General features: G+C 52.5%; 1 protein-coding gene across 1 annotated transcript in view; it reads left to right on the plus strand.

The window, feature by feature from the left end:
* The window catches only part of CARD14 (caspase recruitment domain family member 14), a 21,173-nt gene continuing 6,010 nt past the window's right edge, over window positions 1–15,163 (plus strand). Inside the window, 15 exon segments of the mRNA XM_081575757.1 lie at window positions 1–211; window positions 1,692–1,829; window positions 2,746–3,071; window positions 5,142–5,309; window positions 6,273–6,392; window positions 7,001–7,126; window positions 7,608–7,772; window positions 8,773–8,874; window positions 9,786–9,928; window positions 10,019–10,113; window positions 11,709–11,769; window positions 11,947–12,065; window positions 12,068–12,138; window positions 13,675–13,801; window positions 13,974–14,211. Coding sequence (XP_081431883.1) covers window positions 1–211; window positions 1,692–1,829; window positions 2,746–3,071; window positions 5,142–5,309; window positions 6,273–6,392; window positions 7,001–7,126; window positions 7,608–7,772; window positions 8,773–8,874; window positions 9,786–9,928; window positions 10,019–10,113; window positions 11,709–11,769; window positions 11,947–12,065; window positions 12,068–12,138; window positions 13,675–13,801; window positions 13,974–14,211 — 2,210 coding nt within the window.

A 15,163-nucleotide genomic window follows, 5' to 3' on the forward strand; every position in this document is an offset into this window, starting at 1 on the left:
ATGGCGGAGCTGTGCCGCACGGACTCCTCGCTGACCTCCCTGGACGAGGAGGTGCTGTGGGAGATGATGGAGGACCACCGCTGCAGGATCGTACGCAGCATCTGCCCCAGCCGTCTCACCCCCTACCTGCGCCAGGCCAAGGTGCTGGACCAGCTGGACGAGGAGGAGGTGCTGCACAGCCCCAGGTTCAACAATACGGCCATGAGAGTCGGTGAGGACCTGTGTCCCAGCCCACTGCAGAGCCGGCTCAGCGCAGGTGGTGCTGGGAAGGCCCGTGTGAGGGCAGGGAGCCCAGGACCTTGAGGTGACCTGAGGTCAAGTCATGGGACTGGGTTAGTGCCCCAGAAATGCCACCACAGATGACCACAAACTGGGTGGCTTAAAACTGCAGAAATGTCTTCTTTCACACTGTGGAGGCCAAAAGCCTGAAATCGAGGTGTCAGAAGGGCTGAACTCCCTCTGAAGGCTCTAGGGGAGAAAACCTCTGCCTTTTTCTGCTTCTGGTGGCCCCAGCATCCTTGGTTTGTGGCTACATCACTCCAATCTCTGCCTCTATCATCACATGTCCTTCTTTCTGTCTTCTCCTCTTCTGTCTCTTATAAGAACATTTGTGATTGGATTTAAGGCCAACCTGCATAACTCAGGCGGAGAAGGTAATGGCACCCCACTCCAGTACTCTTGCCTGGAAAATCCCATGGACGGAGGAGCCTCGTAGGCTGCAGTCCATGGGGTCGCTAAGAGTCAGACACGACTGAGCGATTTCACTTTCACTTTTCACTTTCATGCATTGGAGAAGGAAATGGCAACCCACTCCAGTGTTCTTGCCTGGAGAATCCCAGGGACGGCGGAGCCTGGTGGGCTGCTGTCTATGGGGTCGCACAGAGTCGGACACGACTGAAGCGACTTAGCAGCAGCAGCAGCATAACTCAGGAGGACCTCCTCTTGAGATCCGTACCTTAATTACATCTGCAAAGCCTTTTCTGAACAAGGTCCCATTGGCATCTTCCGAGTGGACATAACTTTGGGGGCCACAACTCAACCCACTCCAGATGTCTTTGGAGCTGATTCTGATTGTCTGACTAGCTGCATTTACTCATTAAAAAACAGGAAAACTTCATCATATGAAGTTGTTAGGAGAATGGAATGAGTTACTCTTTATTAGATACTCATCTCAAAGCCTGGGCCTTTGAAAACAGGCAGTAAGTGGCAGCTATCAATATGATACTATTTGTGCCTGTTGCCTTATGACCATTAAATAGGGGAGAAATTAATTCAAGCTACTAATTCAAGCTGAGAGTGATGGGATCTAGGTGGGCTTGGAAGGCCCAAGCCTCTTTGGGACCGGACCCTGGGGGCACTGCTATTTGCTTCTTTCCTCCCACCTGCTTTGTATATGTGTGTCTGCATGTGTCCACAGCACACCTGGGAGAGGTCTGGAGAGCAACGATTATCCTTTTGAGTCTTTTATTCTCGACTCTTAGCACTTGGGTTGTAGCAGTTCCTCAATAAATATCAGCCTGACCCCTTTCGAGTCTGACCACCATCATGGAAGTAGTAAATCGACCCTGGAAAACTACTTTGACCTCCTAATTCCTAGATGTGCAAGGAGGACCGCCACCCCGCTGTACTCTGCCTCCTTCATGGGAAGCCCACCCAGTACCTGGCTAGCTAAGACTGTGCTCTCTCCCAAGGGTACTTGCTGGATTTGCTAAAGACTCGAGGCAAGAATGGGGCCATTGCCTTCCTGGAGAGCCTGAAGTTCCACAACCCTGATGTCTACACCCTGGTCACCGGGCTGCAGCCCAGCGTGGACTTCACAAACTTCAGTGGTGAGATCTGGTGATATAACCAGGGGTGAGGAGGTGTCCCTCCTTGACTGTAGGCTGTTCCAATCTGGGCAGACATTCCTGTCCCTGTGCTCCAACCAACCCCCCAGACTGTGGGGGGTGAGGAGCCCCCACACACACACTAACCTTAGTTGGGGTGGGTAGGCAGAGCCCATGACCTTGGGTTATAAATGAAAAGCTTTGTCCCTAACTATCCAACAGCAAGAGCAGACCCCTCACAGGGCGTGGAACCTTCAACTGAGAGTTGCAGGCAAAGAGGAAGTGTGTCCTTTCCTAGAAAACCTTTACCTTGAGGTGCTTGAGGCGGAAGAGAACCGGTTCCCACTCAGTCCTGCCCAGTCCTGCCCGGCTCTGGCTCTTGGGAGGGGCCGACAGCAGGAAAAAGGAGAGGAGCTGCTAAGTAAAGATTTATACTGGCCAGGTGGGAGATGAGGTCTTGTTCATTAATTGAGTCATTTTAGGCTTCCCTGGAGGAGCTGTTGAGAGATTTAGGTATTTGAAGGGGCAGGGCGACATCACTCAAAACTGTGGTTAAGAAAGTGTTTCAGCCTGTTTGTCATCACAGTCCCTATTTATGGGATTCAGGGTTCTGTTATACAGATTTGTGTTCTTTGTTATGTTTTCCTTAGGATGACATGAGAATAAACATCGACCAAGGTTCAGCTGATGGTGGCAGGGTATGGGGAGTTAGGTTTAAACAGCCAGGTCCCACAGGGAAGCCAAGAATGGGGACAAAAATCACCTGTCATGCTATTTATTTAACCGAAATATCGAGTCCTGTTGAGCCTGGAAGCATTTAAGGCGACCCAGAGATTAGGGTGGGGGCCCTGCTTGAGAGTGTGGGCACAGGAAGCAAGACCCTGGAGGATGAGGAGCCCCTGGCCTACCTGTCCTGCAGGGCTCATGGAGACGTCCAAGCTGACCGAATGCCTGGCCGGGGCCATCGGGAGCCTGCAGGAGGAGCTGAGCCAGGAGAAGGGGCAGAAGGAGGCGCTGCTGCGGCAGTGCCAGCAGCTGCAGGAGCGCCTGGACCAGGCCGAGGCCCGCGCTGAGGGCCTGCGTCAGCTGGAGGCCGACCACAGCCGCATGAAGCGTGAAGTCAGCGCCCACTTCCACGAGGTGCTGAAGCTGAAGGACGAGATGCTGAGTCTCTCACTGCACTACAGCAACGCGCTGCAGGAGAAGGAGCTGGCCGCCACGCGCTGCCGCAGCCTGCAGGAAGAGGTAGCGGCTAGGGGTGCCCGTCCTGACCTGCTGCTCCCCGCCCTGGGCCTTTGCACTTGCTGGCCTATCCTGAAACCCCTACTCCCACTCCCTGCGACACCCCTGTGGGAAACTTCTCCTCCACCAGGGTCCGCTCGAATAGGCTATGTGGCCTCAAGTCCACCCTGCCCTACAATCGCCTGGTCTGTGAAGTGCCCACCATGGGGAGCCCTCCTCCCCATCCTACCTCTGGGGGGCCTGTCTGGCTATTCTGGGAGTGGTGGCTGTTATGGAATAGTGGACCCACCCAGCCCTGCTCCCCTCCGACTGCATTAGTAACCAGGGGGACAGTGGGCTTCTATTGGCTCCTCCTTTGTCTTTCTCAGCTGGTCCTGGGTTCAGATGGGAGAACAGGAATGTTACTAGTGAGGCCCCCTCAGGCCCCAACAGTCTTTTACTCATATTTCTGTTGGGGATAATTATTGTATCTTCTTATTGATCTACAAGAGTTCTTTATGGAGGATAGTCATTCCTTGTCATTTTGGCATTTGCTTTTAACTATGGTATTGTTTGATTTTAGTTTTCTAAATTTTATTTAGAAAGAATTTTGAATTTACCCCAAAATATACAGATAAAAATACAAATGACATTCACATACCTTTTCTTTATCACTGTGCTCTCTCTCTTTCTCTCCCCACATGTACACACACTTTTTCCTGAACCACTTGAGTTGAATGCATCATAGCCCTTTACCCCAAAACATTTCGATGTATATTTCCTAAAAATAGGATATACTCTTATATAATTGTGGTGCGGTTGTCAACTTCATAAAATTACAGTGATACAATCCTTTAATCTACTGTATGTGTTCCAGTTTTATAGTTGACCTAAAGTACATTCTTTATGGCATTTTCCCTCCAGTCCAGGATCAAGTATTGTATCAAAATCGCCAAAGTACTCTTATTATTATTCCCTGCAGCTGGTAAGCAATCCGGGGTATGGGAGAGGCGTTTTGAGGCCAGCAAGCACCCCAGCTTCATGTTGACACCTCCCCCTGGATTTAGCCTGACCAGTGATTCTTGCCCGAGCACATCTTGACTCTGGTGGCTGCAAAATGATGGAGCCCCATCTCCAGTGCTCCCCCTGGTGACCAGTTGGCCCTCAGCATCCTGACCGTGAGAGGGAGCCTTTCCTTTCCCCACTTTGTGCCTCTGTTATTGGCACAGATGTGTGGATTCCTATTTCCAATAATCTGTAACATATTATTGAATTTAGTTTGGTGCTCAAAGTGTCCTAGATTTGGCAGTGGGAACCCTTTCAATATGTTGTGTCCTGGGACATGACATGCCATCAAGTTTTCTTAGCACTGACATTCTTTGCATCATCACAAGATATTCCAGGATCATCTCATACCCACCCCACCTCAGCTCCAAAGTCAACCATTTCTTCAAGGGGCCCCAGTTCCTTTTAGTGGCCAAGATGTGGGCTCTAGTTGTGCTTATTGCTACTGGGGTGTCTTTGCTCCTCAGCCCTTTTAGCAGAGAGGACTAGAAAACAGGCACATAGATACACAAGAATACATACACCTGCACATATGCATGTAATATGCATATATACATACATGCACATATTTTAGAAATCATGAGTTCACATCCAAACCTCTAATTCCAGTAGATTACCCCAGGGTTTCTTCTTGCTGCCCACTGCTTCATCTGACATGCCTAGCGGAATGTGGAAAGGCGGAGAAGCAGGGCCATGCTGGAGGAGGCTTACTGGCTATTCATCCCTGGCTGCACTGGCTGTCAGATCCAAGAACCGATGGCAAGGGCTCCTTTCTCTGTTCCCGGGGACCCCAGATCAGTGATTTAACCCCTACACCTCACAGGTAAGATAAAGCTAAAATGCTTTTATCATCCCGCAGGGACTATTTGTTAGGTAAAACCCTTTCATGGATTTTGAAATCTCGGGAGTGGGACCTTTTTGAGTATGAAAAGCATCATCCTTAAGGAGAAAGGCTGAGGACCACACCCGGCTCCTGGTCTAGTGGAGAAACAGCAGTGACCTTCTCCCCCTCCATCTCCTCCCTGGCAGCTGTATCTGATGAAGCAAGAGCTGCAGCGAGAGAAGATGTCTTCTTCCTGTGAGCGGGAATTTCGAGAGCGGTCCCTGAAGATGGCCAGCGACCTGGAGCCTGGAGATGAGGAGCTGAGCCGCCTGAAGGAGGAGAATGAGAGGCTCCGCTCCCTGACCTTTAGCCTGGTGGGTCCTGGTGCCCCCAAGGTTCAACTTCCTGCCCTGATGTCCCCCCAAGGCTCAGCTTCCTTCCCTGGTGGCCAGCAGGTAGTGTCACTGGCCTTGGCCTGTGGCCTCCAGACTGTGGGATTTCTGACAAGTGGCTCCACTGAGGTGTGGCTAAGGTCTGGGTGAGATGAAACCTAGTGACTCATCCTCACCACCCCTTCTCACATCCCTCCTTCCTGTTCTTTCCAGACCCCATATGCTGGCAAAATTGAAAGCTATCACACACGTATACAAAAATCTTAGCTCATTTGCTGCTGCTATGTTGTTTTGGAGTAAATGGAGGCTGATTATAATTGAAGAGATTAGCTTTAAGGTTGTGGAAGAGGGGGAAAATTTCTGCCTGTAAAATATTCCGCCATCCCGCCCAGGCAGGCATGGGGGAGTAGGGAACTGTAGGGTGTAGAGAAGTTCATGTCTCCAGCACCCTGAAATTATGCAAATCATCTGTCTCTCCTCTCCGGTCCCTTTCGATCAATAAGTATCTATTTTTTGAACTAGTCCTTCAATAGACATTCACGGGGCGTGGGTCGCCCGGCCTGAACTGTGCCATCGTTCATAAAAGTAAGCGTGAAGAGGGAACACCTCACCCTTTGATATTCACCCTCCTGGAAGCCTCTGCCTTTGGATCTATTGAGGTAGCAGGCTGAAACTGCCTAAAAGAAGGAGGCACTATACTTCCCTCAGAGGCTTTCAGCTTCTTGTACTTTGCCTCCTAGCCACGCTCACGTGGAGCTGAAATCCATGTTCCCCATTTTGATTGCTGACCTTGCCTTTTTTTCTGCCTGATGTGCAGTAATAAAGCTAAATCCCACACCCGAACTTGAAGCTTCCTGCCTCCTGTCCTGGGGATGAGATAATGGGGATGTCTTCCGGGGCCTTTGGGGAGGTTAGGGTCCCTGGGCTGACCTCTCTTTGTACCAGGCGGAGAAGGACATTCTGGAGCAGAATCTGGACGAGGCCCTGGAGAGCAGGCAGGAGCTGGTGGACCGCATCCACTCTCTGAGGGAGCGGGCAGTGGCCGCTGAGAGACAGCGAAAGCAGGTGACGCTGCTGGGCCGTGTTTAGGGGCCAGGGTGCCTGGATGAGAAAGCAGATTCTCTGATCCACTGAGCTTAAAACCAACCTTGCCCAAGAAATGTGTTGGCCTGTTCACTTATTCCTTTGTCAAACTAGACTGGGCACCAACTCAGAATCCAATGCTAAAGGCCACGTCCACTTTGTGGGGTGATGAGAAAATAGGTCGGACAAACAAGCGATTAAAACACAGAGCGATTTCCAGTGTGTGGGGACCCCAGGGTGAGAGCCAGCGATTTATTTAGTTGCTGTAAAAGGCAGGGGGAGGACGAGAGAAAGGAGACAGTGGAAGAGAATGAGGTGGGCAGGGGGAAAATAGGTATGCTTTTTGAGACATGGAATAAACAAAACACAATTTGACATGCAGGACCCAGGCATATTTTGATGACCAAATAATCAACACAGCAACTCTAGATGCACCTGAAATCTAGCACTTAAGAAATGAATGTCAATTCACCTTATTTCCTCTCGAGAACACCTCCCTCACTTCTCCCCGAGGCTCCCCCACCCCCATCCTCAGCCCTATCCTCGGAGTCACTGACCTCTGTGGGCCATGTTTGTCCCCCTCCGTCCAGTACTGGGAAGAGAAGGAGCAGACCCTGCTCCAATTCCAGAAAACCAAGGTGGACTGTGAAATCTACAAGGAGAAGATGAACGCCCTGCAGAGCCAAGTGGTCGAGCTGCAGAAGGAGCGAGACCAGGTACCCGGGAGGAGCGAGGGGCTGGCCCGGGTGCCGGGCTGAGGGGCTCCGAGGACCAAAGGTGCAGTCCCCGAGGGGTCTCGGGAGGGTCAGGAAGGCCACTCTGGGTGAGGCTTATTGCTGGCCAGCCAGGTCACCTGACCTCAATGACAGCAGGTTCCAGACTCGGGATCTCTCTCTTTGGTCCCCGGGATGTTTCTCAACTCCCCGCCACTGTTACCTGCTGCCATGCCCGCTGTACCTCCTCTTCCCTCCTTTGATTTCTAGCAGGAGGTGTTTGTGTGCACCCCCTTATTGGCTGTTACTGAAACTGCTCACTTTCACATGAATCATAAATGGTGGTAAGCCACAGAAAGAGCTGTGTGTGCTGTACACCAGGGGAGTCCAGGGTAAACTCAGGCTTTCTCTGGCTGGACTCCTGTGACACAGCCTCTTTATCCTCTGGGCATCGATCCTTTCTGTCTCCCATCTTGGCTCCCAGGCCTACTCGGCGAGGGACGGAGCCCAGATGGAGATTTCTCAGAACCTGACCGAGAAGGACGCCCTCCGCAGGAAGGTGTTTGAGCTGATGGACCAGGTCTGCGAGCTGCGCCAGCAGGTCCAGCGGCTGCAGGTGCAGGCCGAGTCGTCACCGGGGGTGAGCACTGCTAAGGGGAGGATACAGGGTGTCGGGGCAGACGCCACGCGGGCCCACTGGCACCACCGGATTCAGCTCTGTCCACAATGCTGGCTCCTGTGAGCAGACTGTGTAGTGTGATCAAAGGTTGATGGTGCCCAGTTGGGCAGGCTGAGTCTACTTCTGCATCTCTTTTTATGCTAATACTATGCAAGTCATAGAAGGGTTAGCTTGGTGGAAGGTTCTGGAACCTGGAATGTGTGGCGCTCAGTGAAGAAAGCAAGCATAGGAAGTTGTGCAGGCAGTCACTTGGTCTAGTGGGTGACGTCTTCCTGGGATGCTTGAAAGTAAACTACCAGAGAGCTGAGTGATAGAAACGAAGGAAGCTGCATTCTCAAAGAACTAAAATTACTGTAAAACCTCTAATTATGGTCTCGCCGGCAGCTCTAGCTCCAGACACCCTGGTGGGTGGGTGAGACTCTTCAGAAGTGCCCAGGGACACCTGGGAGGCACAGCTAGATCCTCCCCTGCCTAAGCAGGGGTCCCAGCCCTTCTTCCTTCCCCCACTTTCCACATCAAGCATGTTAAAAAAATATACATATGTATGGAAAAGAGACTGACGAACAGATAGCAAACTGCTGCTCTATTTCTGAGTGTGGGAGGATGGGTCAATTTTACTTTCATCTCTAACTGGCCTATTCCTCCCCACCAATATTCTTTGTGGACTATGTATAGATATATATATAGTATCTATTATTTGTATAACCAGGAGAGAATAATATGTATTATCCAAAGGGGATAAAATGCAGTCACCAAGCTGGTTGCTGCATTTCCCATTGGCGGCCAGCTCCCACAGTTCCAGGTGTCCCAGGCTGGGAGGAGGAGACATAAATGTTTTGCCTTGAAGCCCAGGGAAGGAAACCACTCAGGAAGATGGAGATACAGGGGTTGTGAATCAGTAGAAACTCCTAGAGCAACCACAGGACATTCCTTGAATTAACCAGCCTGTCTGGGTCTTTGGCAGCCCAAGCAGGAGGCGGGGGCCAGGGAGCCCTGTCCGAAGGGGAAGCAGCGGCTGGTGCGCATGTTTGCCCTCTGCCCGCGGGACGACAGCGACGGCAGCTCCTCTGAGGTATGGCCAGTGCCTCCACCACTGCTGGGGCCAGACCAGACCTCGTCTATCGGGACAGAAGAGGGTCTGGCACGTGGGAGATGCTTAAAGATGCCAAAGAAATGCTTATTAAGTGAACAGGGGAGCCACACCTGGATCTACACTTTTCATCTGCATCCTCCAGTTCCACGCTCTGCATCTTGCATGTTTCCACCCCATCAGCACATGACCCTCACTAGCCAGTGACTTAGCCTCTCTGGGCCTCGGTTGCTTTATATGTAAAGTGGGACAGTGTGTGCGCTCAGATGCTCAGTCGTGTCCGACTCTTTGTGACCCATGGACTGTAGCCCGCCAGGCTCCTCTGTCTATGGGATTCTCCAGGCCAGAATACTAGAGTGTGTTGCCATTTCTTTCTGCAGGGGATATTCCCAACCCAGGGATCGAACCTGTATCTCTTATGTCTCCTGCATTGGCAGGCAAATTACTTACCACTAGCACCACCTGGGACACCCCAAAGTGGGACAATGCTACCCATCTGATAGATTTATCATTAAGAGCTAAGTGATACAGGTGACTTCCTTGGTGGTCCAGTGGTTAAGATTCTGCACTTCCACTGCAGGGGGGCGTGGGCTCAATCCCTAGTCAGGGACTAAGATCCCATATGTGGAAGGGTGGCCAAAAAACTTAAAAAATAAAGAACTAAGCAACATAAAATCTGGAAGTAGCTAATAGAGTACCCAACACATAGTAGGTGCTCAATTAATGTGGCTCGGCTCTTTGCTCCTCCCTCCCCTCCTCTTGCCTCCTCTACCCTGTCAGTGGGAGGCTGTGGCTTATTATCATTACACTCTACAGAGTAGAGGCAGCAGAGGTGGTGTCCTAGGGGATCGCCATGAGAGCGCCGTGGTGACTTCTGCTGTGTCCTCCCCCAGTCTCAGCTCTGGTCTGACCTGAGTGCCACGTCCAGCCGAGAGCTGGTGGACAGCTTCCGCTCAAGCAGTCCTGTGCCTCCCAGCCAGCAATCCCTGTGCAAGCGGACCACAGAGGACTTCTGGGAAGACCCCTGGTCTTCCAGGTAGAGTGGAGCTGTGGACAGGATCAGGTGGCTCCAGCTGCCCGTAGCTCCCTGGGACATTGACTTGCATCTTCTTCTTACGCTTTACAGCAGCTGCCCAGAAATCCTGGAGGTGGACCAGAGAGGCTCCCTGGGTGCTAAGAAGAGCAATGCAGACTTGGATTTTGAGATTGTAGACCGGGCAGGTGAGTGTACCCCAAACCTCTGCAGCCACCCACCACCCTTGACTGGGCTGGCAGAGCCAGGAAGGAGAAGACGGATCTTCAGGGAGGCAGGTGAGACACCCTAGGGGAGGGGCAGAGAGGAGTGAGCCTGACTACTGCCCTGACCTGAGCCTCTGGGAAAATCCAGACAGCCTGGCCGTTCAAACCAGTGTCCAGATGTGCTGTGTTTATGGAGTATCCTTTTGTTTTCACCTGGAGGCTAAAGGAGTTGCATTCACCTCCACGTCCAGCTCAGCATAAAGTTCAGATAGCTCCAGACACACATGTCCTCTCTCTGTCCCTCCCTGCTCTGACCCACGGACACTTAGGCCTCCCAGTGATACCAGAGGGCAACCAGCTTCCATCCTCACTGCTCCTCGCTGAGGCGCCTGCTGGGAACATTTCTGCCGCATGCTGGCACCTGAGACATTCCCATTTCTCCTGTAGCTTATTCCTCATATTTGTCACTTAACTGGTCCTGTCTCCTTCTCAAGGCACAGGCCCCTCACAGGCAGCCTCCTTACCTTGCCCCCCGCCTTGGGCCTTGCACAGAGCAGGAGCTTAGCATCTTGTCTGAATTTCACCTCACGGCCACCAGGAAGTGCGTATCCCCACGCTGTCACCTGGCAGCCCCTTTAGGACTGATGGCCCCGGGCTTTCTGTGGGTCACGTGACCAGAAACCTTGCCTCTTACAAATTCATTGCCATTTTTATCTATAACGGAGGCTCAACCCCAGATATAACCAACCTGGATGTGAGATCACAAACAGGATGAGTCAATGCTCTTTTTTTTTCCTTTTGTCATGATTGTGCATCAAGTCCTGGTTTATTTACTTTTGACCTCAAATACATCGGGAGTGTATAATTTCACTTGGCTTTGAATGTGAGCACGAATGTGTTTATCTGTGAGCTGGGCACAAACTGCCTGCAGCTGGCGACCACTAGCTCTCTGAGAGCCCTCTGGTTCTCTGAGCAGCTCAGGAGGCAAGAAGGGCAGCCTTACCTGCAGGGAGGCTGACACCTGGGCTGGGGGCAGCCCATCTGCCTCACAGGCTACATATTAAAATATAGGCCTTGGGGAGACTCTGAGGACATCTAGCCCTGCAGATTGCCAACTCAGAGTCCTGCTGTGGTCAGCTGGGCAGCAGGGTGACCCGGGAGACAGGAGGCAGCCGATGACCAGTGCCAGCGGTGGCTGCCACACGGAAATACAGGCCCAGAGTTTTGCCAGATTTGCTTTCTCAAGTGAAGCCAGAAATCCAGATTCCAGATTCCCTATTTTGTAAAATGCTAGCAACTCAAATACCACAAAAGGACACAATGTAGATTAAACCCTGACAAATGCAGCTCCCCACCAGCCTCTCCCATTTTAGCGGAGGTGAATCAAGGTTCTGGGCATCAAGGAAGTGGGGGGCAAGAGAAGGTTCAGCCTCAGCAAAACACAGATGAGTAGGGGGTGCCTGTGGCAGGGGCGGGGGTGACACTGAGGTTGCATGGGTAAGCCAAAACTCCTTCAGAAGTGGGGTGATCTTGAGGGCTGGCCCAGCTCCATACCTGAGCCCCTGGCTTCCTCCTAGACCTCCCTGAATCTGAGAACAGCCTGCAGCCTTCTTCTGGGGACCTCTATCTCTCCGCCAGGTGAGCAGAGGGCTGAGGCCATCAGGTGGCAGAGCAGAGTGAGGAGTGTGTCTGCACTGTCAGCCTGTCTGAGGCCTGGGAAGGAGAATTCCAGAGCACTGGGACTAGAAGGGACCCAGGGGGAGACCCAAGCTCCTGCTCTAGGGCACCTGAGCTCCGGCCCCTCCCTTCCTGCAGCTGCTTCCCGGTGAGGCGGAGGCTGGCCCGCAAGATCCTGAGCCAGGTCACTGTGCTGGCCTTCCAGGGGGATGCGCTGCTGGAGCAGATAAGCATTATTGGAGGGAACCTCACGGGTATCTCATTCATCGGGTCACCCCAGGCTCTGCGGCGGATGAGATGGCTTTGCGCCCTGGTACCCAGATTGTCATGGTGAGTGTGGTGCCAGCCCCTCAAGCCCCCAGCATCCTCTTGAGGGTGGGGTCAGCTGGAGGGGCAGGTAACCCAGGCAGCCATGGATTCAACTTGACAAAGATGGATTATTGGATTGGTCCACGCTCCTTTCTTGGGCTGACATAAAACAGAGTAACACAATGATTAGAGAGTCCTGGTGACTCTCATCAAAACCCTGCACCCTTCTCCACCCTGACATCCTTGAACTCGAGGGTGACCTACAAGCTGTTGGAGGCTGGACTATGCACCAGCTGAGCGGGCTTTGCGGATGAAGCAATCTTGGCCCAGGAATCTTCTGATAGAGATTACATAAGATTCTGATGTGAGCTTTTTTTTTTTAATTGTAATAATCTTACTGTTACTTTGTGTGTATGTGTTAAAATACACACACTAAAATTCACCATTTTAACCCTTGGGAACATTAAAAAAATTTTTTTACTATAAAATATCCATTAAACTGCAGAAAACAAAAATGTACAACCTAATTATTATTAAGTGAACACATGGACAGGGAGGTCATTTTGATGTTACCTAAGAGCATCACTGATTCAATGGACATGAACTTGGGCAAACTCTGGGAGATGGTGAGGGACAGCAAAGCCCAGCATGCTGTAGTCCATGGGGTCACAAAGAGTCAGACACGACTTGGTGACTGAACAGCAGCAACAACAAAAGCAGAATTATTAAGCATCAGGCCTTTTAAGACTAGCAGGAAATTTGAAAAACAGGCATCACCAATTCCTCCCAGGGTAGGGGGGTGTAGGGGGGTGTAGGGCTGAGAGGGGGAGGGAGGGGCTGCACCCTCAATCAGGATTCCATGGACCCCACGGCTTCTCCCCACTGTCCATGGGCTGAGCTGAGTTCTCCTCTGTCTCGAATGATCACACACAGAGCTCCTGACGTAAGCATCAGCCCACCCAACACAAAAGCCCTGCGTCACACTTCTAACAGTCCTGGTGAGATTCTCAATTGTCAGCTCACATTGTGGTTAAAGCAACAGATCCTCTTTATGAGACAGTCCTGATATTCGAAAGGGGCCAATTCCATTCTAACAGCATTAAAAACATCTCTGTTTTTCTCATTACAAACATATCTACTCTCCTAAGCCAAAACAACACCGGGAACAAATGAGTGGCTAAGCGCCCTGTGGATTTCACAGCTGGGGAAGGGGTGAAATGAGGGGTGCCCTGGCATCTGGTGGGTGGAGGTCAGAAAAGGTGCAAAACATCCTGCAGGGCCCAGGACGGCCCCAAACGTCAATAGTCCCAAGCTGAGGACTCTGCTCCAGAATGCTCTAGAAAGGAACATGTTGGAAACTTGGCACCCAGTGGCAATCTAAATACCTGATCCAGGGTGGGAATGTGTGTAGCCTGGAGACCCTGCATCAAGGTGGGCTCTGATGGGTGCAGATGGGTGTCTGGGAAGCAGTGAGTCTCCCGCAGGGCACGTGCCTGCACTCAAACTGCAGCTGCAGAACCCTGGTCAACAGAAGTAACCCTCATGATCTTTCATCAGGTGGATTACGAGGCAACCGAGCCCTCGTCCAAGGCCGTCCTGGAGGGCATGACCCTGGAGCGGGCCGTTGGACTTCTCCGGAGGGTGAATGGCTTCTGCTGTCTGTCAGTGAAGGTCAACATGGAGGGTACACACTCTTCTATCCTCTCCACCCTCCCCTAGAGATCACCGACACCAACACTCCCAGCCCACTGCAGAGCCAGACTGTGCCCCAAGTCCGCAGTGGCCCCCAGAGCAGAACCGTCCTCATGGAGCATCACGGCTCTGGGCTTACCTGTCCCCATGTCCTCTCTGATCAGGTTATAAGAGGCTGGTCCAGGACCTGGAGGCCAAAGTGGCCACGTCAGGGGACTCCTTCTACATCCGGGTCAATCTGGCCCTGGAGGGGCGGGCGGAGGGAGAGCTGCCCGTATGCTGCAACGACATCCTGCACGTCACAGACACCCTGTTCCAGGGCAGCAGCTGCTGGCACGCCCACCGTGTCGGCCCCTACAGCACCCAGGGCACCAAGCACGGCACCATCCCCAACTACACACGGTGAGCAGTCGTCCTGGGCTCCCACACCTGAGACAGAGCCTGGGGACCTGCCCCAGGCGGGAGGGGACACTGCCTGGCCTTGCTTAGCAGGGAGGTCCCCTCCTGCCCAGGAGAAACAGCCTTCCCGAGGCTCCCTCTGCTGCCCAGGGATACGGGGTGGGGCACCTCCAAGAAGTGGAATCTCCAACGTGCGACCCACCAGGTTCACTGCTTGGATGGGCTTCCTTTGTGAAAAGGGATGGACCTAAGTCCTAGAGCATTCTAGGGTGTATGGGACCAGTTTCTCATCCTTAGCACTATGGATGTTTGGGGCTGGCTCATCATTTGTCATGAGGGGCTGTCTTGGGCACTTTGAAATGCTGAGCAGCATCTCAGCCTCCACCCACTGAATGCCAGTAGTGCCCCTACCGCCCCCCCACCCAGTGGTGACAAGCTAAAATCTCTCCAGACATTGCCAGTGTCCCCTGGGGGGAGGTGACCCATTGTGCAGGTGTGTTCAGGACTGTCGGAAAGTCCCATGTCCTGGGGAACCCCCTCAGCCCCAGGCCAACTGGGACAGCCAGTCACCCTCCCTGGGAGCAACAGTTCCCCTGCCCAGAATCACATTCTATAATAGATCAACCATAAGTCACCAAGCATGGTGTCTCGTCCGGCTCCTCTCAAGCCTCACTGCAAATTTTGCCACCTGGAGATCAGACTCGGCAGATGCAGGGAGAGGCCTGAGACCCTGCATTTCCAGGCCCTCTCTGGGTGATTTCAGGCTGAAAGCCTCAGGCCACACTGGGACTGGTGAGATCCTGGAGTGGTGGCCTCCACCCTGCTCAGACTGTGTTGCATGGACCCTCCCTCAGAACAATTCAGTTAGCATCTCCAGGGGTGGGCTGGGGCTCTGCAGGTGTTTAAGAACCCCAGGGGACTACAGGGCTGCTGGGGTGAAGGACCATTGTGGGGA

This window comes from Giraffa tippelskirchi, chromosome 3 (genome assembly GCF_054371585.1).
Source record: "Giraffa tippelskirchi isolate mGirTip1 chromosome 3, T2T-mGirTip1v1.2.pri, whole genome shotgun sequence".
Classification (NCBI taxonomy): domain Eukaryota; kingdom Metazoa; phylum Chordata; class Mammalia; order Artiodactyla; family Giraffidae; genus Giraffa; species Giraffa tippelskirchi.